This window comes from Centrocercus urophasianus, unplaced genomic scaffold (genome assembly GCF_019232065.1).
Source record: "Centrocercus urophasianus isolate 14NV4802_14NV808 unplaced genomic scaffold, USGS_Curo_1.0 seq_14, whole genome shotgun sequence".
Taxonomy (NCBI): Eukaryota; Metazoa; Chordata; class Aves; order Galliformes; family Phasianidae; genus Centrocercus; species Centrocercus urophasianus.
The window spans coordinates 9,369,892-9,394,913 of record NW_024884586.1 but is presented as its reverse complement, the minus strand read 5'-3'; the positions used below and the strand labels follow the sequence as shown (position 1 = coordinate 9,394,913).

At 47.5% G+C, this 25,022-nt stretch overlaps 1 protein-coding gene across 1 annotated transcript in view; it reads left to right on the top strand.

Annotated features, from left to right (window-relative positions):
• Positions 1-25,022, top strand: part of LOC122157849 (USP6 N-terminal-like protein) — a 43,395-nt gene that overhangs the window by 12,040 nt on the left and 6,333 nt on the right. Inside the window, exons 3-12 of the mRNA XM_042814035.1 lie at positions 7,680-7,867; positions 11,842-11,915; positions 12,407-12,492; positions 12,572-12,611; positions 13,010-13,090; positions 19,008-19,115; positions 22,260-22,369; positions 22,872-22,920; positions 23,641-23,761; positions 24,578-24,672. Coding sequence (XP_042669969.1) covers positions 11,850-11,915; positions 12,407-12,492; positions 12,572-12,611; positions 13,010-13,090; positions 19,008-19,115; positions 22,260-22,369; positions 22,872-22,920; positions 23,641-23,761; positions 24,578-24,672 — 756 coding nt within the window. The 5' untranslated portion in view covers positions 7,680-7,867; positions 11,842-11,849. The remainder of the gene's footprint in view (positions 1-7,679; positions 7,868-11,841; positions 11,916-12,406; positions 12,493-12,571; positions 12,612-13,009; positions 13,091-19,007; positions 19,116-22,259; positions 22,370-22,871; positions 22,921-23,640; positions 23,762-24,577; positions 24,673-25,022) is intronic.

The following is a 25,022-nucleotide window of genomic DNA, read 5'->3' as shown; positions in this document are numbered from 1 at the left end:
GAAGTTTTTTCAGCCAAAGATGTGTTGCTGTGGGGAGGGGAAAAGGGATTGGCAGCCTGTGCTCTGCTGGATTTGTGTCTGATGGTGGATTTTGGTGTCAAGTGGATATGATTTTAGAACTGGATGTATCTTGTGAGGGCTTTTCCAAGGCACAGGGATGTCACCTGCTTTTGGAAAGCAATTGGGAATGCAATTTGTGAGATCTCAGCTTTTCAGAAAACTGGGTTTGGACAAGAAGCATAAAAGGAACTGTACACAGGATTAGACAGAAATGCTGCTATTTAAGAATCCAGTAGAAGCTCAGCATAAAGAAGGGCAACCTAAATTTGAGGTCTGCGTGGAGTGGTTTCATCTGCAGCTCACTACATGGAGCTATTTGGGACTTTGTTGTCATCTCTGAGATGCTACAGATAGGCAGATGAACTCCTGCATCAAACATGAAGGTCATCTTCATCCATCCACAGGCTGCTGGGCTGCTCCTCCCCTGGTGTCTGAGTCCTGAAACTCAGAGTGGCTGTGGAAAACCTTCTTGAGAAGCGATGGCATGAGGAGGAGGAGCTGCACAAGCACTCTCAGGTTGGGTTGCTGATGCTATCTGGCTGTTGATAATTGCTAGCGGAAATGGTTGGGCTGTCATAAGCAAACTGCTGGTGTTCAGAGCTGTTAGATGCATCTCTGCTCTTGCTCTGATGTCTTTGAGTGAGGAGGGCAATTAAGCCACAGGTGAATAATAAGCACTTGCCTGTGTTTGCTGTGAGTACAAAGGATGGTTGGTAAGAGATGGCTGAGCCTTGTCCAAGCCATGTGGTACCTTGTGATGGCGTTTCTCTTCTCTGGCCTCATATGTGGAGCTGAGCTGAATAAATTCAATGTCCTCTAGAATCTAAAAAACCCAAAGCATCCCAGGTCTTTTAACACAGCTTTAAGCAGTTCCTTGTGAAACATGTAATATGTGCTTGAGGTTGCAATTTGCGTCTAAAAAACCTTGCCTTTGTAAGGTAGGAGCCTTTATTTTGATATTCCTAAATGGTAGCATGCTGTTCAGCCAGCCCTCCTAGGCTTCCTCTTAGTTTAACCAGGGCCAGCATCCATCCCTTCCCTGCAGCCTGAGGTTTAAGGCAGCACAGCAAGCGTGTGATCCATGCCAGTATCTTGTCCATTGGGGATGCTGCAGTCCGGAGCATCACTGCATGGGTTTGGATCAGGTCTTTCCTGACTGCAGCACCTAGCATGGGGCTGGAGCGTTGTCTGGAGCCTGGGAAAGGGAAAAGAATGGTGTTAAAGTGGTTGCTCAATTCTCTATGTTTTGTTTTTCTCGCAGTACCCAAATCAGTGGTGAGGATTTTCTGCAAATGGGCAGCAGCTTGCAAGGTTAGTTTGGGCAGCAAGAGCTGAGGGTTTCAGGATCTGAGTTGCCTGTCTTGATTTGGGGACCTTAAACCTGATACTCTGCTTGCTTAAAAAAAAATACATTAAAAATAAAATGTGACTGTATGCTAATGCATTCAGTGCTTTTTCTAGAGCTGTGAGCTTGGCAGCCGGGTCTAATTTTTCATGTGGCACCTGTGTTTAATTCTGAATCTCACTGGCAGGAGCAATGTGGCTTAGTGCACTTCTCTGGCTGCTGTAAAAGACCAGTGTCTGCAACAGTGTGGGTTTGGGGGTGACAGGGGGTCTGCAGGAAGCATGCACATGTCCCAGTGAGAGCAGAGAATGCCTGAGTAGGCAGAATGTTGTCTGGGAATGGTGTGCAGTTCAGCTCCCAAATCACCCACCGCTACTCCTAGCAGGGAGCAAGAGCTGAGGCTGCTGTTTTGCCAAAATCCCTTCCAAAAGGAGGAGGGGAGAAACAGTCTGGAAAAGCAAATGTTTTGTGATAATGTTGAGCAACAGTAGGTGCTTTTGTTTTCTATCAATGTAAGGAAGTGGGAGAAACGCGTCATCGCTTCAGTGCATTGCAAGCATCAGGACTGCAAGAGATTGAGCTCTAAAAGAGACTGAGATTGTCCTGCTGTAGGGGGCCACAGAGCAGGATTCAGCAGTGAGATATGGGTGAAGAAAAGACCTGGAGTGCTTTGGGAAGGCACCACTTGTGTGCTGCTGCAGCTATGCTTCTATCGGGAGCAGGTGTCACAGGAGAAGGAGGAGAAATGCAGAGAACCTGAGCTGAAGCTGTGTGGTTGTTGGAAACAGGCACCTCTTGAAGCTGCTCTGCAGGCTAGTGATAGGAAAGCTGTCCTGCGTTGTGTGGACGTGGCACAGGTGCTGTGGCTTTTGTGTTGCTAAAGGATATGTTTCTACCAAGTATTGGTGTTGCTCTGCTAGAACAGGTGCATGCACATACGCTGCTTCACTTGGGTGATGGAATTATTTCTTATGGCACCCCTGGATGGGGTTTGGGATGCTTCAGCTCTTGAACTGAGTGTTGGGGAGCTCTGTGACCAGAGGCCTGGATGTATGAGGGGTGAGTGAGGTCATAGGTCTCAGGTGCTAAATACATGCATGCAGTGCTGCAGAGTAGTCTGGCAACTGACGAACTTTGCTAGCAGTCTTGTAGAACTGGGAAGTTTGTGCATGAAATGCTGGTAAGAAATCTGGTTTATCTGCAGCATTTTGGGATAGTTGAGGAGTTTTTTCAGCTTTCTGTCCGCTTCTGACTGGCAGTTGTGTTGTTGAGATGCTGGAACCAGACAGGTGAGCTCCTCTTGTCCTGTTCTCAGCTGGGACAGAGTTGCAGTGACTGTGCCTTAATGGCTGTGCTCACCTCATCAGGCCCCTCTGCTAAATTAAGTAATGATGTAGAGCAAACTGGCTCCAATTGCTCTCTAAAAAAGCTCTTCCTGCTTATGACTCGATGTTTGGTTAAAAAAAAAAAAAAAGTGCAAAAAATCTCCCATGCAATTGGTATTCGATTTCAAGTCTTGTTTCAGCACCTGCAGTCTAGCTCAAACATGGATCTTACTTTTTATGTTGGCCCCACTCTTTTTTTTTTTTTTTTTAGGAGAAATAAAAGAAAGCAATTTCTTTGGGTCTTTCCTTGTCAAAATACCTTCCACTGTTCTCAGGTGCTTATTTATTGACAAATTCCCTTTTCAGAGTCCTTTGCAAAGTGCTAAGGCCAGCTGCACCAGATGTAAGTTGCATTCAATTATCCCAGATTTTCATCTTGGAATGTGAAGGTTCCCATTTCCCAAACTCCTTCAGAAATCATCATCATCACTGCAAGTGTTTTTGATAGTAATTAACTGAATTAATGGACAAGTTTTAAGTGATCTGTCTACTTGCTTCTCCTGGATGAATGTTAAAGCACTTTAAAGATGAATGCATCTTTCAAGTTCAAATCAGCGTTGTTTTTCCTTCAGTTGAGCATGTCTGCAGTTAAGCCAGACTGTCTCTTGTTTCTTACTGTCCTTTTGAAACCCAGATGATGCTTGAGTTATTTTCATTTGCTCTCTGGGGAGAGCAGCATATGTGTATAATCACCACTGGTACAGTCTTGCTTTAGCCAGCACTGGGAGTTTTTTGCACTTTCTTCACGATGTCAGGGCAGGGCCTTTTCACCATCTTACAATTTGTGGATTCATGCGTGTTTTCCAAGGACCAGATTTACCTTTCTTTTTAATAGAAGTATCATGTAGATAAATTACCCAGAGGGGCTGTCAGAAGTGACCAGGAAAGCCACCCTACAGGCTGCAGTGCCGTGTAGCCCATCTGCTTCCAGAGCTGCAGGACACAGGGTGGAAGGCGAATGGAGTTGGAATAATTGCTGTGTCTTCAAGAGCTATGTGTCCCTGTCTGCACCTTCTCCCTAGAATGTGGGTTTCCATCATACCAAATGCTTGTCTTTCCATCATTGCCACAGTCTCTGATCTTCTTCAACTTTTCCCTCTGCTTTTTAACTCACCCAAGAAGGAAGATTTAATTTTTTTTGTAGTTTTTCTATGCTTACTGTCACTTACCTTGTTCAGTTGTTGTCTGCTGTGGTCCCCTCTGACCTGCTTCTGTTGCTACATTACTCATATCAGAAATGTTGAGCACATGGAAAACTGTAGTAGTAGGTAACAGATGCACTGAAGAAGGAGAGATTTAGATTTGGTATAAGGAGGAAATTATTTACTGTGAGTGTGGTGGGGCACTGAAAAAGATTGCCCAGAGTAGCTGTAGCTGCCCCATCCCTTGAGGTGCTCAAAGCCACACTAGATGGCATCCTGGTAGCCTGATCAGATGGAGATGTCCCTGCCTGTGGCAGGAGTTAAACGCTGGATGGATCTTTGAGGTCTCTTCCAACACAAAGCACCCCATGGCTGTATGATTTCTTGGTCCCTTTCCTTCAGTAGGAGGTAGGAATGAGTTGCTTGAGTTAGTGCCTGTATGGGAAATTCTTTGAAGCTCTCCTACTTTGGGCTTGGTTGAAGCACTCCAGTTAAATAACAGGAGCGCCCGAGCATCCCCCTGTCCTTTGTGAGAAACAGCAACATTCCTTTCATTTTTTCCCATCTCTTTCAGTTGAAGCTATTTAAGATTGCCATGAAGTTCCTGGGCAGAGCAGGTACGGGACAGCCAGGCAGGATTGCTGCTGAGCTCGTGGGATGGTGACCCACTTGGGGGAAGACTGGGAAACATGGCTGTGGAACTGGGTGAGGTGATGACAAGCTTCCCAGAGCTCTGCCTGTTGGTACTGCCCATGGGCTGTCCTCAGCCCTTCTCCTCCTGGGCTTATGGCCAGGCAATGAGCTCATGGGGAGGGCTCTTTCCCCAGAAACTGAGACAAATTACTGCCTCATCTTGATGCTGGCATCGTCACGGGAGGTTTCAAAACTAGACATGGGGAACGTGCTGGGCTGGCAAACCTGAACTTCTAGTTCTTGATGGTTTGGGATGGCCTGTGATATCAGCGGCTTACGTTGTTACACGGTAGTGTGTGCCACAGATTGGTAGAGGAATACAGAATGTGGAATAGCAAGGATCATCAAGTCCAGCCGCCAAGCGTAAGGTGTTAAGAACGTAAGGTTTTTTGTGTCATTCTGCTGCATTTAACTATTACTGCAATGACATCACTGACTTTCAGCTGTCAGCACACTTTTCTCTTCCGTGGCTGAGAAGCTGCACGGCTGTCTTTTGTCACACCAGCTCCAGTGGATCCATTTTTAGTGTCAGACATGCACTTTATGTCAACCACGGTGAAGTGGTAACAGCCAAATGCCTTGTGAATTATAAGTAGTATTTTGAAGCTCTGACCAGACTACACAGATGTTGATTTCAGCAGCATGGAAAAAAACCAACAAAAAAAACCAACAAAAAAGCCCCAACTGGATTTATTTTTACATTGACTGCTTAGTTGATGCTGTTTTGTAAGCTGGAGCCTGTGGTGAGTACTGTGTGTGCCTGAAGTCTTCCCTTCCAGTTGGATTTTATAAACATGTTTTCCCCAAAGAGGAGAGGGGAGGCTTCTTGTGTGATTTCCTCAAAGGGAAAACAGCCATTACATTTTCTTGTTTATATATAATGGTGCTTTTGCACAAAATAGCAAAAATTCCTGTGAGCGTTCAGTTTGGGTAATTTTAGGAGTTATCAACAAACAAAAAGGAAGAGAAAGGTTATGTTGTATTAACACAACCTTTTTTTAATTACTCCTTGGAAACGTTGTGTGTCCTCATGCCGTACTGCAGAGCTGTGAGGGATCGTGGAGCTTGGGAAGACATCTTTTTGGTGCCTTCCCAGTGCTGGATCAGACACTTCTTGTTTCTCTGAACTTTGCTATTTCTTGATGTGATCTCATGGGGTTTCAGTGGAAGGGAGGAAGTTAACAGTGGTGGTGCTTCAGAGTCTGGAGATGCTGTCTGAAGGTAGCGGGAGCCCAGGGAGCTGCCAGCAGTGTGTGTGGTCAGGGAGTGTCCCCACAGGGGCTGCCAAGGGTGAGTGGGTTTGGCTGCTGTGTCACCCAGCAAACCCATTGCAGTGGCTGAAGGAATGAGAGTGGTGCAGGGAGGACCTCTTTCAAACTCGTTTTCCTAGGAGCACAGGAATTGGTCTAGTTTGGCTTACTTCTCTTAAGCATGGGACATGAGCAGAGGTGAGACCCACGCAGTACACATCATTTCATTTTAACTCAATTTAGGTGCCTGCAGTGTAGTTATAATAGCCCTGCAGGCTATTTTCAGCAAGTTTTCTGAGAACAAGCTGTATCTCATTGCTAGTAGATTTTTAGCTTCCTACCTCTTATTTTCATTGGTCATCCCAGTGCCTTTATATCATAGGACATTTGTTGTTTCCTTATTTGCACTTTACAAGGATACTGTCCCACTGTGCCAAGGAAAGCACAGGCTGCTGGCAGCTCAGCATCCTGCCTGTTGCATGCTGAAAGGGAGAGCAGTCATTGCTGTACCTTCCTGTGCTTCAGTTAAAAAAATGTAAACTGCTCCGCATTCTGAAGCAGACAGAAGTTTGCTCCTAAGCTCTGTGTTTATGCAGTTTCTTTCCACGCTTATGCATTGCCCAAAGAGGGGGATTTTTCTTCTGGATTTTTGGCCTTTATTTATAGATGCTGGAATGGAAGATGGAGGAGAAAATAAGTTTTCAATTCCCACAACAGCATGTGGACTTTTGCATTCTCTAACTTCTCTCTCTCTCTTTTTTTTTTTCTTAATGAGGTCAAGTAGAAATCATTTAAATAGCAAAGCTTCTAAAAAAAAAGAGAGAGAAAAATGCATTGCATCTTCTTAATTTTTGGTTTTTTTAATTCTTTGTAAGGTCTAAGAATAACAGCTGCTGAGGCACAGTGTGCAGACCCACAGCCCTATTAGGGGTTCAGCATGTGTCTGGAGCTGTGGTTTGGCACTGCAGCAGTTGAGCTTTGCATAAAGGCTGAGGCTGGCCTGGTGTAGTGTGGGTGCAGAGGAACTGGGCCTCACTCCACTCCCTGCTGCTCCTCCCGTGCAAATATTTATGTGTCACAGCACAGGTTGGTAGCTTTCAGGTCCTTTTTTTTCTTGTTTTTTTTTTTGGTTGCTGCTTAAAATGGAGAGAAATACCAGTTTTTGAGGCTGTCATAATGACGGCTACGCAGTGGGCTCTGTTCTCTGAATTGCTTCAAGTTCTTGGATGCAGCGAGTAGAAATTGCTTGGCTGCAAGGAGTGTGCCTGCTGGGATAGAGGGGCTTGGGGCTGCCAGGGGAGGCCCTGCCACTCAGCCAGGCCAGAAAGCAGCTGAAACACAGAGCCCTGTGCAGGGAAAACAGCTAGGGATATGTGCTGGGTGGGGAGGAAGCTCACCCTGAGCACACTGAGTCAAAAGCTTGAGCACAAGTGGCAGTGGGGGAATGATTTCTCTCTATTACTGCCTACTGCTTCCCCACTGTGCTGGGAATCCCAGCCAGGATGGCTCTTTGGTGAAACCTCTGTGTCCCCTGTGTATAGAGTTGCACAGGGGATGAAAATGAGGATGAGTCAAACCAACTCCTCGACCAGCTTGGGAGTCATCTCTCAGCATGTAGCTAGTAGCATAAGATCCCGCCTTGTTCCCAGGGAGCTTCCTTCCTTGCACGTTGCTGTTGTGGGTAGAGCAGCCTGCACAACATCTATTACACCTCGACCCCCATTGCCCAAAGATGCTTGGTGCGCTGCTGAAGGGCAGCACTGAATGGGATGGAAAACTCACCAGCTCCTTGCTTCCTTTGCAGTGAGCCCTCAGCAGGAACCAGCCCTTGTCCAGACAGCGGTGCAACAAGGCTGCCCGGGGCTGAGCCGTGAGCGCTTAAGCAGGAATCATTGCAACCTGAAACAGAAGGCTTACTGCTGGTTAGATGCCCAAAAGGGAGAGCACAACTCTGGCTGAACTGATGCATCTCGGCACCTGATACAGGTGCAGGTAAGGGCGCGGTGCCTCACATCACCACATTCCCTTTGCCTAATGTGTCAATCACATCGCCCCCAAAGCAATTGTTTGCTGCCTGTGGCAGTGAATTGTTCAGACCTTTGCTGGGCTGTCAATTATGTAGTTATCCTGTATGTTCTGTGGTCATCCCGAGTGTTCTGCTTGAGCTGCTTGGGACATCGCTACTTGCATCACACAGCTTGTACTGGAGACCTTCTCAGCTGTCGCCAGTGCCTCTGCTAAAGGAAGGGGGCGTGCTCTTGTAGAGGTGGCTGTGATGTTATGGTGCATGCAAATATGATGCAGATATAGTGAGATGAGAACCCATTTGAGCCGTCTGAAACACCTATGAGTCATGGAAGGTGATCTATGAGCAGTCATTTGCAGAGGCCCTCAGTTGAATCAGTCTCTCCTTAAGTTTCATCTGACTTCATGCTCCTCCATTTAGAAAAAAAATAAATTAACATGCCTGTGCGATCTTGGGTTTGTCGTAGTCAAGGAAGTAAACATGCAAACAGGATCTCCTGTATCTGTGTTCATCCTGCCTGGTAGTAATTTTGTTTCTGAAGCCATTACTGACTTGGTGAGCGCAATTCTGCTTCCCTTTTTTGCAGCACGGCTGCAACCAAATGCCCACTTCGCCTGATAAGAGATTAGCAGCAAGCAGGGATGGGCACAGGTCTGTGTGCTTCAGTGAAACCTTCTGGGGCATTTTGAGTGTTTTGTGGTCCGCTGCATACTGAGCTGCTGTGTCTCAGTGGGGTTGCACACTGCAGGGCTTTGCTCTGAGCATTGCCTTGGGACAGGCAGCCAGAGGTCAGATCTTTGAGCCTGTTCCTGCAGGAAAAGTGCAGGCTTGTAGCGTGGGCAGCCCGAGGTTTGACATGATTTGATTTGTTAAAATGTGCTTTTAAAATAGAATGCATAACAGGAACAGAGAACTTCTAAGTTTCCATGGTGGTGAGTGCAGTTGTCAGCTACGTACCTTATTGACTGTGTCCCACAGCACTTTCAGTTTGATACCAGCATGTTGTGCTGTGTGCCAGGATGTGGGTTTTTTTTGTTTGGCACATTCAGGAATCCAACAGATCTTAACCAAACTCATTTCTTAGGGTAACAATTCCTAGTGATTGCCCTTCACCCAAGCAGTGATTAGAACCCCCGTTGCCATGTGGTGTGCTGCACTGTGGTGCAGTTCTGTAAGGGCTGAGGCAGGCGAGCAGGTTTCCAAGCTGTGCCTTGGGGGGCAGTGTGCAGAGAAGGGCTGCAGGTGGCCCAGACAGCTCCACCTCGGGAAGGAACAGCATTGACTCAAGGGGAAATTGGTTGGTTGTAGGGAAGCTGTGAGCATTCAGCAGTGCTTAGATGGGGAGGTTTAGCAGCAGGGTTCAGCTCATGCAGATAATTGCTGCTTAAAGCAGTGGGCTTAGAAGAAAATTCTGTTTTTCTGAAGTTCAACTTGTGTGCAGAAGGGTGCATCAGCTCAACATCACCAGCAGCTTCTCCCTCCAGAGACTGGGATTTGCTTTCTGTCAGAGGTCCCGCAGAAAACTGCTGTGCAAGAAGGTTTCCGAGGTGTCAGATCTTGCATCATGGCTGAAGTGAATTTCTCATGGGGCATCTCAAGGCATAGAATGTCATAGGATGTCCCAAGTTTAAAGGAACCACCGAGGATCATCAAGTCCTAAACATGCATATTACAGATGTGCAACTCCTTGCAGTTCTCCATGAAACTCTACATCTCCATCGGTCAGATCTTCAGTGCCTTTGCTCCAGTCCTTGTACAGAGACTGTACACTTTCATTTCTGCTGTGTGCAGATCTGCATGCTGCTCTTGAGTCCTGATGGAAGTCCTTAATGGGACTTCCTCCTTGTTTGTGTTCATCAAGCAGTGGGGAGAGAGGATACAAAGGTGTGCAGATGTATCTTCAGGGAACAGGTAGCAGCATCTGCTTCATCTGCAGGTGCTGGAGAGAACTAGGTAGGGGATGGCTAATACATCCTAATGGGGTGAGCTCAGTAAGCAGAGCCCAACTCTTCTTTCTGGTGACAGTGGTATGACTACAGGAAAAACTCAGTGTCTGTGTTACCTTAAAGTCAAGGAGTATGGAGTGTAGATACCTATATTTACCATTAAATAAGATGGTAAAGATTTCATGGAAAAATGAATCTGCGAAATCTTGGGGAGGATTATAACAGTAAATCTGACTTTGAAATAGCAATGTTTGCAAAAAGTCATGGAGTTTGGATGCAGACACCTGACTGCAGCCAGTACCTGAAATCCCATATGGCAAGCTAGCAAAGGGAAGGTTGTTACCATCTAGGATCTCCTAGATGGGATATTTTGTGAAGAGTTTGGGTTTGCTGATGGCTAGGCAGTGTTCAGTGTGGGCAGGCAGTACAGTACAGAGAAGCAAGGTCACTACAGGCGTGTTCCAGCTACGAGGTGCAAAACTGGCTGCTTTGCAACCAGTTTGAAGTTTCTGGCTGCAGGGAGCCTTTTGCAGAGGCTGAAGCCAAAACACATGTGGTCTTGCTCTTTCTTCTGCTATGTAAGTCTTCCTTTTTTACCAAATAGCTCTTCCTCTGGTTATTTTATTACAGTGTGTGGTAGAGATGGTCAGAATAATTTCCACTTCGTAAGTATCTTAAAAAATCATGCATTTAATTTGACATACAGTTTGTTCTTCCCTCTAGCCTGCAGAAAAGTTGTATTTTCAGCAGCACCGTAAGTATCTCGTTTGAATTCTCCAGCCTCATAACAACCCTAAAGTGGTGTAAGAAGGAGGTGGAGCAGGAGAGTAAGTTTCCTTTGATTCACATTTCTCAGAAGGGGAGCATGGGAAGCAGTGATCTTCCCTTCTTACTTCCCCATTTATCTCTAGTGGCTCTAGTGTCCGATCTGTAGTGGTCCTGAAATTCATGAGAACCATGCAAGCAAAAGAAAAGGACATCACCGTTATCAAATGGATCTGTGAAGTGAAAATGAGTGAGGTAGTGCTTTTCTTCCCATGTGCAGCCTGCAGAGGGTCAGGATTTGCTGTGTTGTGTTGCTCTGCCCCCAGCACGGGGCAGGACTGGCACAACCCACTCCTGCACAGCACACATGGGCAGTCAGTGTGCTGGCCATGTGATTCATTTTGCAATTTCTTGCAGGATTCTGTACAGCTAAGGATCCCATGTGTTTCTTTCAAGCTGGACAATAAATCTCTGGACTGTATTATTAAAGTCATTTAGCTTTCAGATGCTCTGAGTGAATCACTGAATGATTCATCTGTGGCAGTGGGGGGAATAGGTTAAGGTTGTGATGGTCCTTAATAGCTTTTTCCCAACCCTGCTGGGTCGTCTTACAGCAGGCAAAATAGGCAGAAATCTCCTTCGAGCAGACAAAAAGCAATCTAACAAGCTATTCTAAGAGGCTTTGTACTCCTAAGTGTGTAGACCTTTTCCAAAGGCCATCAGGGAACTGATGCTAGTCCCAGCTCCCTCCCTGCTCCTCAGAGTGCACTGTCCATCTGGGACCTGTTGGCTGGCAAAGCCACAGCCATGTGAATGAAAACGTGGCACAACTTCCAATGCTTATCCTGCCTGCAGCTCGTGGGCTTCAGAACTCATCAGTACTGCTGGATTGCACTTCTCAATTTTACTTTCTGTCTTCTGTACAGCGTGTGAGTGTGCAGAGCATCTCCCACTCCACCTGCTGTATAGACAGAGGTCCCTCTTGCTCCAGTTCAGTTGTTTCTCAGTGCAGAGAGAGGAGCTGGCAGCTGTGCTGCATGCATGCGAGTTCCATGCAGGTTCTCTATGGAGGCTTCTTAATCTCAGCCTCATTTTATCTTTTGGATAAGGCTGGGAGCTAAAGTTGTCAGCAAAGCTTTTCCCTATTAGCTCTTTCCTAAAATATTTCTTATGCTGTGTATGGTTTTACTTACCTCTTTTTCTAATTTTTTTTTTCCTCTGCCTTACAGCTTCTGACATGAAGAAAGATATAGACACTTTAATAACCCAGGAAAAAGCGGAGATCATTGCCAAGTATGAGAAGGTACCAGCCTTGTGCTTTTCCCCAGTACACTAGCTAAGGCTGGGGATATTTGGTCAGTGGGTCAAGCAAGGATGCTTTGAAGAATTGCTGCAGCAGCCAAGCTCTTTCTGCCTACTTCTGCCTGCCCATCCTCTCTCACAGTCTCTTAGATCCCATATATGCTCCATACAGTCACAGAGGCCATGGATTTCCAGTGCCTCTGTGTCCCTACTAAAGCTTGGATGGCCTGTGCCCGATTGCCCGACAGCACTGCCTGCTATGATGTACAACCCTTTTGACCCCATAGCAGTGGCACCTCTGATAAGCTGGATGGTTTCAACCTCTAGACTTTTCTGTTGATTGTGTTGCATTTTTTTCTCTTTAGAGTAGGTTCTGGTCTGTAGTGCTGTTGTTCTGTGCTTTCTAGCATGCAGGTACTGGGGGGAGCAGGATGCGGGCACTGGGTTATTTCCATTCCTGATGTGGCTCATTGACCTTCCTTCTGCTTTCAGGGCAGGCAGGAGGGAGCCACGATTGACCCGTGGGAAGATGCTGATTTCACGCTGTACAAAGTTACTGACCGCTTTGGGTTTCTGCAGTAAGTTCTCTCTTCTCTCCCACCCTCACCACACACATTGCTGTCCCCATGGTTAACATGTCACCCCTTGCTTTTCCAGTGAGCAGGAGCTGCCAACCCGCACCGCCTTGGAGGAGAAGGTGAGAGCTGTCAGCTTTGCCAGTGTGGGTACTGGGTTCTTGTAACTTCATCTGGGGAGGAGTGATCCTTGTTTTTAGTGATTTGAAGCTAGCTGAACCTGGATGGGTTTTTTTTTTGGTCAAGAAATGGCCCTTTTGGAAATGCTTCCTGCATGTTAAGCCTGCGTCTCTCCTTGTTTATACAATGCTTTTTTAATGACTGAGTATTGAAATTACCAGCTCTTGCAAACACCTCTGGGTTATTCCTGTCTCCTGTGAGAGGCGTTTGTATGCAGCTGAGTGTAAAGTTCAGCTGTCAGAAATTTAAACCAAAGGAGAAGGAAGTCCTTATCTTTCAGAAATTGTATTCTAGCTTTTTTCTTAAATTTGTCCTGTCTTTCTCCCCCCTCTCCCACCAGCAAAAGCAGCAGGAAATTGAACGTGTGGACAAGTGGCTGAAGATGCTGAAGAAATGGAGCAAATACAGAAACAGTGACAAGGTGAGGTGGAAAAAAAGAGCACATGCAAGGAGGTATGCTCTGGTGACTCCTCTGAATAAGTCAGGCTTTCAGAGAAAGTTAAGAGAGAAACCAGAGATAGATGGAAAATATTGACTAATTCTACCCGTTAGTTAGTCTTCAGTATTTCAAATCTTTCCTTAGATTTTGCTGGCTTACCAGTAGAGGGAAAATTCTGCTCTGACTCAAATATGATGAGAAATCCTAATTGCAGCCTATATGTTTGTACTGACACCTGTGCAGGCAGGAGCACAGCAGATGTGTTTGTGTGCCCATCTGGGTCCCTGCTGCACGCTGCAGCACCTGGGCATGGCATGGACAATGCAATGGGTACTGCTGATTTTTCCCCTGGTTTTCTCCCAGGGGTGAGAAATATCAGTCTAGGACATGACCTAGATTTTGGGTTTTGCTCCCTGCTTTGCCTGTGTGAAGCCATTTGGCTGCTTGCTGAGCCTATTGGTGTTCACCCAGCTGTGGAAGGCATGTGTGGAGGCATTAACCTTCTGCGTTGGATTTGACTTTGTAAGTAAACTGCAAACACCAGTGCAAAACCAAATTAATTTTAATGAATAATATTTGTAATAAATTCCTAGGACAAACCTCTTTAGGCAAAAAAGCCTCAAACCTGATGGCAGACTTCAGAGCTTGCTGAGCACAGAGGCACTGTGCCTGACCTGCCTGCATTCAGAAGCTCCATGTGTTGGCTCCCTCTGCTTCCTCCAGAGGATGCTACCACAGCTGCTGGAGGCTGCAATGGGCAGCTTGGAAACAGAGCATCCTCTTCCCTCATCACTGGCCGCCTGGAGCAATTTGAAGTTCACCCAACCAAAGAACAGCAGTAGGCTCCTCTTCTGTTAAATAAAATCTTATTTTTGTTATAACAAGAATGGTACTGAAGATAAGCTTGGGATGTTTTAGTCCCTCTTCTCGTTTCAGTGCTATTATAATTATTTTCTTCGTCAGTGCTGTTCTGTGGGTGGCAAAAAATGGAAACTCTCCTGTGGCCTTGACTTCTCTAATTAGAACTTAGCACTAATTGTTCTGTGGCCTTGTGGACATAATACCAAATTCCAACAGTGTTCAGGGAATCCCAGCGGGCCCTGTTGTGTTTGGAGTGTGTCAAGCACACCTTGGCTCTCCTGTGTCAGCTCAGGTGGGCTAACAAGTTCAGGTGCTGAAGGTGTACAGGATAAACCAACTGCTTTGGTCCTTTGTCCAAGCGACGGGATTCCCATGTCCAGCCCCAGGGTTGATCCTAGGAAGCACCAAAGAGCAGGATTTGTATGACCTGGCTGCTTGCTGACTTTCAGCTGAAGGCTGGAGAGGTGCTTGACCGGCCATCCAACAACAAGCCACTCACAGGTCCCTGTGTCAGAGAATGTAAAGGAATAAATGACATTGCTATTTATAACAGCCTGTGAACAGTCCCTCACTCCAGGACACAGAAGTGGCATTGTCCACTGTAGGACTTGTGCCCTGGCGCTCAGCGTCAGCCCCCCCAGCGGCTGAGGCACAGTGCTTGGCGGCAGCCTGGGAGAGCATGAAGCCGAAGAGCACAAAGCAGCTTTGAATCAGGCCTGGCAGCCTGCTGGCACTGCCACAGGAAGCTCTGTGCTGCCGCTGTTACCATCAGTGCATGTATCAGAGCTACCCTGTGGAGCTCAGTGTGGAGCAGCAAGGAGCAAGACCTTGAGAAACACAGAAAAGTACCTTTACCTGGATGTGTTTTCCATCCCTGTCAGTCCCTTGCATGGAGCACACCACCATCTGCATTGCTGTTTTGGAGGAAAGATGCTGCAGTCTTAGAGCTGTACAGCCCAGTGCTTGATTGGCAGCACAGAAGCTGCCTGGAGGTTGGTGTTGTCATGAGCTGATGGCTGACACAGCTCAGGCGTGGAGCTTAAAGGATTGTAAAGAAAGGACTCAGATTTCATCTTATGAAGAAATCTCTGAAGAGTGCTGAAGACAGGCGCCATCTCTTTGTCCTTGGTTTTGACAGTCTGTTCAGAAGGACTCTGGACTCACTGTGCTACCATGTGTGTTTTTCACACATGGCATGGAGCTCAGGTTGTTGCCTTGGCTTGTCTGTTTTGGAATGGGCAGCTCACACCATTCCCAGCTCCAGAGTCACAGCGGCACAGGCTCCTGCAGTGTGCAACGACTAGTACAGAAAGCTACCAAAGCTGCCCCAGGAGCACCCACAGGGGCTTCCTGCTCTGCCACCTCTGAGGAACGCTACACCCTCCCTGGGGATGCTGCCTGTCTCCAAGCCTGATTGACATTAGCTCAATTTCTAGCATGCATCCCCACCTGCTACCGTCCCCTGTCTACGTGATGTGGTTGCTGACTGTAAGAGACAGAGCCCTCAGCAGGCAGCCTCTGATATGCCCCTAGCCCAAGGTGGCCTGCCTGCACTTCAAATCACTCCTGGTATGATGTGTTTCAAGATGAGCAGCAGATAGGATTGCCTTAATGAAAGCAGAGCCCTGGGACTCCTCATGCTCAGCACCACGTCGGATCTGTTTGCAGAGCTGTTCTAGGCATGCTCTGCAGCACTACGACTTAATTCCAGAAGCACACACAGATGATACCAGCACCGTTCTAGCAGGGACGTGGTTAGGCTGATGTCACGGTGCTTGTTCCTGGCTGTACGAGCAGCCTTACTGACTTCACAGGGGAAATGATGTAGAAATAAATGATTCCATGCTAAGGGCACAAAGTTCCACAGAGCCAACACATGCCAACTTGCAGAGAAGTGTTGTGTTGTGTGGCTCAGGATGCAGCACAGCAATGATGGGGGATTTGTGCTCCATTCACTGCTGTTCTAAATCCATGTTATCATTTCTGGGATTCTAGGAATTGCCCTGATGGTGCCATGTAAGCATATGCACAGTAGTTCAAGGGAAAAGTGCTACGCTGAGTGCTTCTTGATAGCAAGCTGATTTCTTCATTGTAGCTTTGAAATAACTGGATTTCAAGCAGGAGTATCAGTCCTGGGGGACTGACAGCTGTGCAGATGATGTGATCTGTGCACAGCATGCTCACTGCTTGTTGCATTAGGACTTTGGAGAGGGGTGTCTTTGGCTGGGGATGTCAGGTTCTTAGCAAAGCCTGTCTGCACACAGTCATGGCCTTGTCTCTGTTAAAGGTCACTGAGGTGCTGGGTTCTTAATCCGATGCGTGCCGACAAAGCGGTTTAGGATGAATCAGGGCTCTGTGTTGACTGGCACAGACCCCCAGCAGGGAGTAATCTGCTCCTGCTAGGAACAGCCTGCAGACCTTTGTCATGGCAGAGTTGGGCCAAGTCAGGCTTCATCCCTGCTGTACTGCTTCCAGGAAAGGAAGGGGTTGTAGCAAATGGTCTCTGCCACAGCCACCACGTTGTCCTCATGATGTGCCTCAGGGCAGTGGAGATTCCCCTAGATGCTGGGGTCCACCCCTCTGGTGAAAGCTGTGGAGCCATCACTTCAGCTCCCAGCACCTCCACTTGTGAGGTGCGATGGGGTTTGTTCTCCCTGCCCTCTTTGTGTCAGTCTGCTTGGGCTGTGGTCCTGGTGTTCTTTTCACAGCTGCAAGCATTGAGCAGTTTATTAGAGACAAAAGATGGTGAGTTGGGAGGGTATTTCATTTTCATGCAGGGCAGCAGCTGCTGTCACCTGCACTCTGCTTCCCACATAATTGCTGCTGTTAATGATAACTTCCCTGTTTTCCTTCAAGTCTCATGACAAAGGAAAATTACTCATTTTCCCTCTCCATGATTCACAGCACTGAGGTTTTATCACTTGCACTTCTGGAAGTGGTGGGAGGAGGAAACCCTTTGGATAAATAGTAGAGAGGCATTTTAGTTCGTTTTCATCTCAGCATGTTTTGTAACTCCTTTGTTTCTGCTGCACTCTTGTGCAGAGAAAATCATGAGAGACATTTACTATATATGCCACACTTGTTAAAGTGTAACAATAACAGCTCTGAGAATTCAAAACAAAATAATTTTCTTCCCACAGAGCTGAGCTTGCTCTACCTTGGTGACTGTCAGCCACTCTTTCCTAATACTCTGGAAACAAACAAATCGTGGGATGATTGTTAACTAAATGGGTACATGCTCCATTTTTCTTCTTTCTGTCTCAGCTTATGCTTCAAAAAGTTATAAGCCAGGCTTTCATGGGCTCCTTGTTGCCCCGAAAGCTGGTGAATGCACTGTCCTGGGAGACGTTCAGTGTCAGACTGAACTGGGGGTCTGAGCACCTATCTAGTGTAGATAACCGTGTTCATTGCAGGGGAATCAGACTAGATGGCCTTTAAATGTCCCTTCCAATTCCAATGATTCCATGATTCTATGATTTTCCTCTCCAGTTTGACTTTGATTGAGTGGTTCATGTAATTGCGTTGTTCCACGTACATATTGTGGTTCTTCCTTGCTAATTTTGGCAGACCGTGAAGTAGTAACATACCCTAAAAGATGGGCCATCACTGGGTGGTTGGAGGCCTCCCTCTGTGCACACATCTTGGTAGTTCTTTCCTGGCATTAGCTGAGAGTCTCACAAAGGGCTTGTGTAGAGTATGGTGGTCTGGGGTGTGTGTAGGACCTTCAGAGCAAGTGAGACTGCCTGGAGCAGTGAGCAGCAGATCTGGGGCAGGGACTGTGTTAAAAACTCTGGTGAGAAGAAAGGAAGCTGATGGTGTGGTGTGTGCCAGGAAGGAGAAGTGACTGCAGCAGATGTTCTGCTTAGCGCCAGGGATGCAAAGGCAACATTGCAGGTCCACGATGAGAAAACCTCCTGCTGATCTGCTGATCAAACCACTGTGTGGTTTGATGATCAAAACACTGTGTGGTTTGATGCTTCTCCTCGAGTTATGGCCCTTCTCTTGCACAAAGCTTATGGGAAAAGAGGGATTTGGGGGGAGATCAGATAAGTTTAAGCCAGACAGCAGGAATGGATTGTGCTCAGTGGGGCATAGAGCTGCTGCTCTGCCCTGTCCTATAGGGTCCTTCAGTCCCTTTAGGGGACTGAGGGGATCCCTGCATCCTAACATAAGCCCCTGCAGCTGGAGCCTGGGCCTGTGCAGCCTTGGGGTCCCCAGGAACCTGGAAGAATGCTGCAGTTGGTTCTGTAGTGCAGCTGCAAGATGTTTCAAGGGGGTGGGATGAGTGCAAGCATGGAAAATATTCAGACATAAAGCTTTTTTTTTCTTTTTAAGTTCTTTTAATGGGAGAAGTCAGGGATGGAACAAAAAGCTCTTTTTTCTGTTTCCTATTGAAATGTAATAGTCTGTTCAGAGAAAGAGGGCCTTATGACAAGAAAAAGGAAAGAGGCATCTGTGAAAGGCATAAAGCGAACACATGGAGTTAGAAGGGGGGACACTCGTGCGTTTGTTTGATCCCTGTCCTTGCTTGAGGGATACATGTGGGCTGTTATCTTCTCCAGCACGAGAGCCCTTGGTGTAGCCTGCCAGTTGCCTTCAGGTGTTGCTGTGGACGCATCTCTGACTTGTGTGAGGGCTCTCCTCTCCAAGGGGAAATGTATCTCCTAGTCCTTGAGGATCCAGGTAAAAGTGGCCACACCAGTTCAGACCAAAGGCTTGCAAAGCCAAAGGTACTGCTTCTGGTTCCAGGAGACATCGCGAGGAGGAGTCCAAGGGCAGGTTGACTAGGAGAAATGTAAGAGCTACACCTACAACAGGGATGGTCTGTGCCCAGCTCTTCTAGAGAGCTCAAAAGCATGAGATGTGTCTGGATTTTGGCTAAATAGATGTCTTTGATGGCTGCAGGTGCCCAGCCCACTCATCAAACTGGAAATGGAAATTCTCTCTATACAAGAACAGACAAGAGGGCTGCTGCTGTGCCATGTGAGCACAGCTGTTCTGCAGCACACTAACAGTGCATGCCCTTCCCTTGTGGCAGATGTGTCGGCGAGTGTACAAAGGCATTCCGCTCCAGGTGCGAGGCCAGGTCTGGTCACTGCTGCTGGACGTTGAGAAGATGAAGAAGGAGAATGAAGGAAAGTATGAGGTACGGAACCAGCACAGGAGCGAGTGGGGAGGGAGGTGCCTGGGCTGCTGTGGGAGGGCAGGGTGGACCAGTAGTGGACCCACTAAGGACACGGGAATCTGCATCTGCAATGGGCAGGGGGGGAAGCGGGGGATCCCTGTGGGGAAGCTTTTGGGGATAGGGAGGGTGCAGCGTGCGCTGGTGGCTGGGCTGAATCCCTGCAGTGACCTGCTGAGAACTCTGAGAAGGAAAGGCTTAAAGTTAGCAAGGACTGAGAAAGGAGGATAAACTCCTTATCTATGTGTTTGTCAGGTTGGGGACTGCTGGCCAGCTGCTTCCCCAGTGTGCTGGTCCCACGTGTTCTGTGCAGGCAGCTGGTGAAGGAGCTGTTGGTGTTACTGCATCTTTGGGAACAAGAGCAGACAGCTCAATGAAGTTGCTGGCTGTGGTTCCCCAAGCTGCCGGTCTGTGTAGTAGCCCAGAGCACTTGGAGCAGGTAGCCACTAGGTGTAGGTGGTCCAGACCTGTCTATGGACTTCAAAATGTTACTCATTGCACTGTGAAGTATGCAGCAAGATCAGAAGCCTTGAACCATTCTATAAAGGGTTGCTAGTCAAGAAAGCCAATTACGGTGGGGTGAGGACAGTCTAGAAAGCCTTTTGATTAGTTTTTAACTTAGATATTCAGCTGGAAGTTGTTGGCAAGCATTGAAATGGCTTGCATTGAAGCAGCTGGTGTATTCTTTTTATCTTCAGTCATTATTATAGCAGTACTATCTTGAAAGTCTCTATTAAAAATCAATTTCCATTCTTTCTTCTGCAGATAGGAGCAAGGTCCTTCTTGCATTGCTTCCAACCAGAGCTCTTCATCCTGCAGACTTTTCTGTGGATTCCTTGGTATCAAATAAGCAATTTCTGTGGTGTGCATTGAACAGAAATTCAAGCAGTGGTGCTTGCTATATTTCTTCTTTTTTTCACATCAATCCTTAAGGCTGCTTTATGCTGCCTGGCTTCTTTTCCTACCTCGTTTCACAATTAACTTGCATTAGCATAGCTCAGACCTAGCAGGCTCCTTTGCAGTAGGGGTGGCACACGCTTTCCTAGCAGACCTCAGCTTGCCTTAAGAGCCTGCAAACGTTTCTCATAATGGTGAGCACTGGGGTGCTGCAGAGGCTGTTGCCTTTTGGAGGCAGAAATTAAAGTTCCATTTCCAGGAGGTGCAGGCGCTTCTAAAATCCCTGCCTATTACACAGGATGAGGCTAATTCTTATTACAGTCAGTCAAGCATGGATGTTAATAGTGAAGTGCTGCTGGGATGGATTCACATGAGGGGGTGCGGGGAACATGGGTTGGGATCACAGCAATAAGCAGGGATAATGAAGCTGCCTATAATAACGTAGTTTCTTATCATGCTCCCTCCCAAGAAGCTGGTGCTGTGCAGGCAGGGAAACGATCCAAAGAAATGAAAGTCACAAGGAGTTTATCTGTGCTTCAGAGGAGAGTCTGCAGTAAGCAGGAGCTTCAGGATTAATAGGCTTTGCTGTACTCAAACCCCCCTAAAAGCTCGTCTTAATCCTCTTCCTCTTTGGTGCCACCTGCCGCTAGCAATTATCTCTCTTGTTAATTAGCTCCAGAGGCACATCCTGGTGGAGGGATTTTGCTTTTGGAAGGGACTGAGTCAGGCCTCAGCCCATTGACCTCCAGAGACTGGCCCCATGGCTGCTGCATCCTTTTGGGGCAAACGGTGGCAGAAACACATCCTGTGTGCCTTGAGGATGACCCATTGGGAGAAGTCAGAAGATGCCTAAGTACAGTTAGTGATAGGCTTTGAGAGAGATGTCTGTGCTGTTCTGATAGGGAAAACTGGAGGGAAATGTGGGGAAATCTGAACTCAAGTGACAGATGTGTGTGAGCCATTGTGTTACTTCAGGCAGACTGTGCGTTGTGAAGGGCAGGCAGAAGTGCTGGAAGTACAGGATTTAATGCCGTGAGATGATAGCATTTATCTGATCATCATTTCATTGTCATATTTGCTACCTTGCCTTGTCTAGTGCAGGCAATAATTCAGAAGCAGCCCTGTGCTGTTGCTCCTCCCTACAGTTGCTTTCATGGTTAGACTAAAAATTCCTGAGGGAGTGTTGGCTGCGCCTGGCCCCACTGTGCTGGATTAGTGCCATGGGTTGGGCAGGGCTGGTGGGCATTGCTCTAATACCTCCCGAGCACTGACAGGTGTAGGGTATCACCACCTCATTAGGAAGTCTGTCCCAGTGTTTGACCACCCTCATGGTAAAGAATTGTTTCCTGGTGTCTGTGTGTCCACTCTTGAACTCCGGAGTGCACTCTTTATTCAGGTGGGCTTAGCTTTCAGTCTAGTTTGCTTTTGGTTTTTTGTGGGTTTTTTTTGCAGTGGACTTTAGTCTTTTCTGTGTAACACTGCCTTAAATGATTAGCTAGCATAGGGGAATGTGAGGATTCTGTTTTGAGCTTAGATTCAGGTCTGGACTTAGCCAGTTCCTTAAAATTTGCACCGATCCAAGAAATTATCCCAGAACTACTGTTCTAGGATTCCTCAAAATTAACATGATTCTCTTCTGCATGGGGAGTAAGGATCACTTTCCAGAGGAGTTGAAGTCTCAGTACTTTGGACTTCATTATGACTGAGCCTCTGAAGAGCTCAGTGTTGTTGGCGTACATGCATCTGTTTGTTTGCTTTGGGTGTGCATCATTCCTCAAGCACCAGCAGAGGACTTGAAGCTTTGTTACAGACCAGAGAGAGTGCCAGGCTGGGTGCCATGAAGAATCCTGTGTTGTGGATGTAGGGGCAAGCAAGAGGCTGCACAATGGGATGAGCCAAAGCAGTGCTATCTCTGTGCTTGCAAGGGGTTTTGGGGCTGGTAAGATGTGCTGGTCCACGTCCTGCTGTGCAGGCACACGTGCTGCTGAGCTACAGTTGCTCTGCCTCGGTGGGAGGGCAAGCTTGTGTTCGGTTTGGTCGCTGTTCTTCATCCCTTCACCCCCAGGTCACTGCTCGCTGCTGGGATCGCTCCTCAGTGGCTCTGCATCTCACAGGCTGCCACTTCTACCGCGGGGAGATGGCTGCATATCAAGCGGTGCAGGCGTAGATGATGTCTGACCCCTTCCTCTTGTCTGCCACTCTCCCTTCCAGCAAATGAAACAACAGGCAAAGAGCTGGTCCTCAGAAATCAAGCAGATAGATCTGGATGTTAACCGCACCTTCCGAAACCACATCATGTTTCGGGATCGCTATGGTGTGAAGTGAGTACCACTTGAGGGGCACATGACAAGGCTTGGGCTGCGGGCATGTTGTTCAGCTGTTGAGCTCTCTTTTTGGGCAGATCCACCTTGGACCATGCTCAGCCCCAGTTCTGGAGCCTGGCACATCAGTCTGTTGTGGTGCTTTGGCCGTGGAGGTGCTGGGCTTGCAAGTGCAGAGGGCTTGTGAGGAGTCCCTGTGGAGCAGGATGAAACGTACGTGGCCTCTGTGATGGATGGGTTTGGAGAGGTGCCCTACATACAGTGTGCATACCATATGCACTGTACTGCATATCCATACAGTGATGACTCCCTTAGCAGAGACAGAAGGGAGAAGCCTGCTAATGGAAAGGTGATATTGTTTCCCCTGGGATTAAAGCATTTGGTGCCTCAGTGGCTTCCAGACTGCAGGAAAACCATTGCCCCCCTTCCAGACCTGACACACAGGTGTGTTGAGCTCAGTTTGTATGAGTGGCACATTTTAATGTCCTTTCTTTCTCTGCAGGCAACAGGCATTGTTCCACGTCCTGTCGGCATACTCAGTGTACAACACTGTAAGTAGTAAGCTAATCCAGTTACAGTGAAAGCCTTGTCCTGATACACGTATATACATCCAGCAGCTGTGTGTATGTCAGGCAGAGTCATGCCAGCTGAAGTTCTGATGCTGGTGTGCATGGACTGCTGTGATGCTTGGGCAGAATAGGTCTAAACTGGCTGCTGAGTGCACTGCCTCCATTGCAAGGAGGCACAAGTGACTTCAGGTGGCAGTCAAAGGAACAACTGCTCACTGGTCTATCTCACAGGTCTGGCATCCTTAAAATCTTGGGTAAACCTTTGGAAGATGCTGTTGAGCAGATAGCACAAATTCAAAGGGCTTTTTAAAGGCCTGGCTCAGAGCGGGGCTCTTGTTTTAGTCTGGGAAAAAGAGGGAGAATGGTTTGTGTGCTGGTTTTAACCATCATGTGGAGTGCCTGGAAATCTTAAAGCCTTGCAGGTGGGATGGTGTAGACCATATGGCAGACACTGTAGGCATATGGGAACTGTAAACTGGAGAATAAACAGTAAATACCTGAAAACTGGGACAGAACTTAGAGGAGAATGGGAGATGCAGGCAAGCTGGGTTTCTGATAACAGAGGGGCCCAGGATCCATGTGCTCCCATCTCCAGGTCTTCCCCACGTGCCCCTTTTCGCCAGTAACAAATCATGAGAGTCTGATAGGGTTGCAGAGAGAGCCACAGGCAGCATGCAGCACGTGTGCCCCTTGCTCTTGCAGGAGGTGAGCTACTGCCAGGGGATGAGTCAGATCGCAGCCATCCTGCTGATGTACTTGAATGAAGAAGATGCGTTTTGGGCACTGGCACAGCTTCTGACCAACCAGAAGCATGCAATGCATGGTAAGGATGGCCGGGATGTGGGCAGCAACTCTTGCTGTGGGGCTTGCTGAGAGGAGGCTGTAGTCTGCTGTGTAATTTGGCCAGGAGAGCCTTGTTTCTCCTTAGGTACTAGCTTAAAGTGAGCATAGCTTAATTACGTGGCTGCATAAACTGAGCATAGAGGTGAGCTCTGCTTCAGGCAGACAGGCTCAAGAGAAGAATGTAGTTTATCAGCACCAGCCTCTAGTGCTCTATAATTAATGCAGTTATATAGGTGATATCTCCCCTCCAAAGTGCTTTGCCCTTGGCAGTCATTTAACTCAAGCTTACAGGTTTATAAGAAGTCTAACAGAAGTGCATCTAAGAACACTGCACAACACTTTGGTTTCAATATGCCATGAGCTACATGCCCTTAAGTTTCTATGAAGATGCAATTCCACTGAATGGGTTGTATTATTTTGGTTCAACCACATTAAAGTTCCTTTCATCTTGTGGTTAGCAGTCATTTGTGCACAGAGGGCAATTTCAGGAGCAAGCGGCCAGGCCTGATGGTCTGACAACTGTGGATGGCTCTGTGAAGAAGCCTACACCCAGCCTGGTCTAGCTTTGATGCTCCCTGCTAAAGCAGTGCTTTCTCTATGATTCTATGGCTTTCACTTGCAAAGCAGGAAGAAGCTTGTTGTAGGCTTGCCGAGCACATCTCCTTCCAGATAGCAGGCTTGTGCTGCATCCTTGCTGGCACAGCTGCACAGGGGATAAATGTCTACAATATGGGGCTGCCCCATGACCCCTCCTCCCAGCTCCTCTAATTTTTTCCTCTTGTCTTTTTTTGCTCAGGTTTCTTTATTCCTGGGTTCCCAAAGCTGCAGAGATTTCAAGCTCATCACGAGCAGATTTTAAGCAAACTCTTTCCGAAACTGAAGAAGCACATGGTATCTCTTTGTTATCAGTCCTTCACAAAGTCACATTTAATGGCAAAGCAAGTAGCGTGATGCTCTGCCAAACATATGCACAACTGAACGTAATTCTAACCCTATGCTTCAGCCACACAAGGGCAAGCATTTAAGCTGTTTTTTCCATGAATCTTGCTGAGGGGAATGGCTACCATTTGCTTGCTGGTTGTCATGGGTGCAGGGACTGCTAAAATCTGAAGGCTGCACAGGTTGAGCAGCTGGCATGACATTCAGAGGCTGGAGGGGTGTCTACAGGGCATGTCAACTGTGGTCGAAGGCTGCAGAGACTGCTTTGTAACACCTGCTCCCTTTTTCCCCCCCTTGCATTT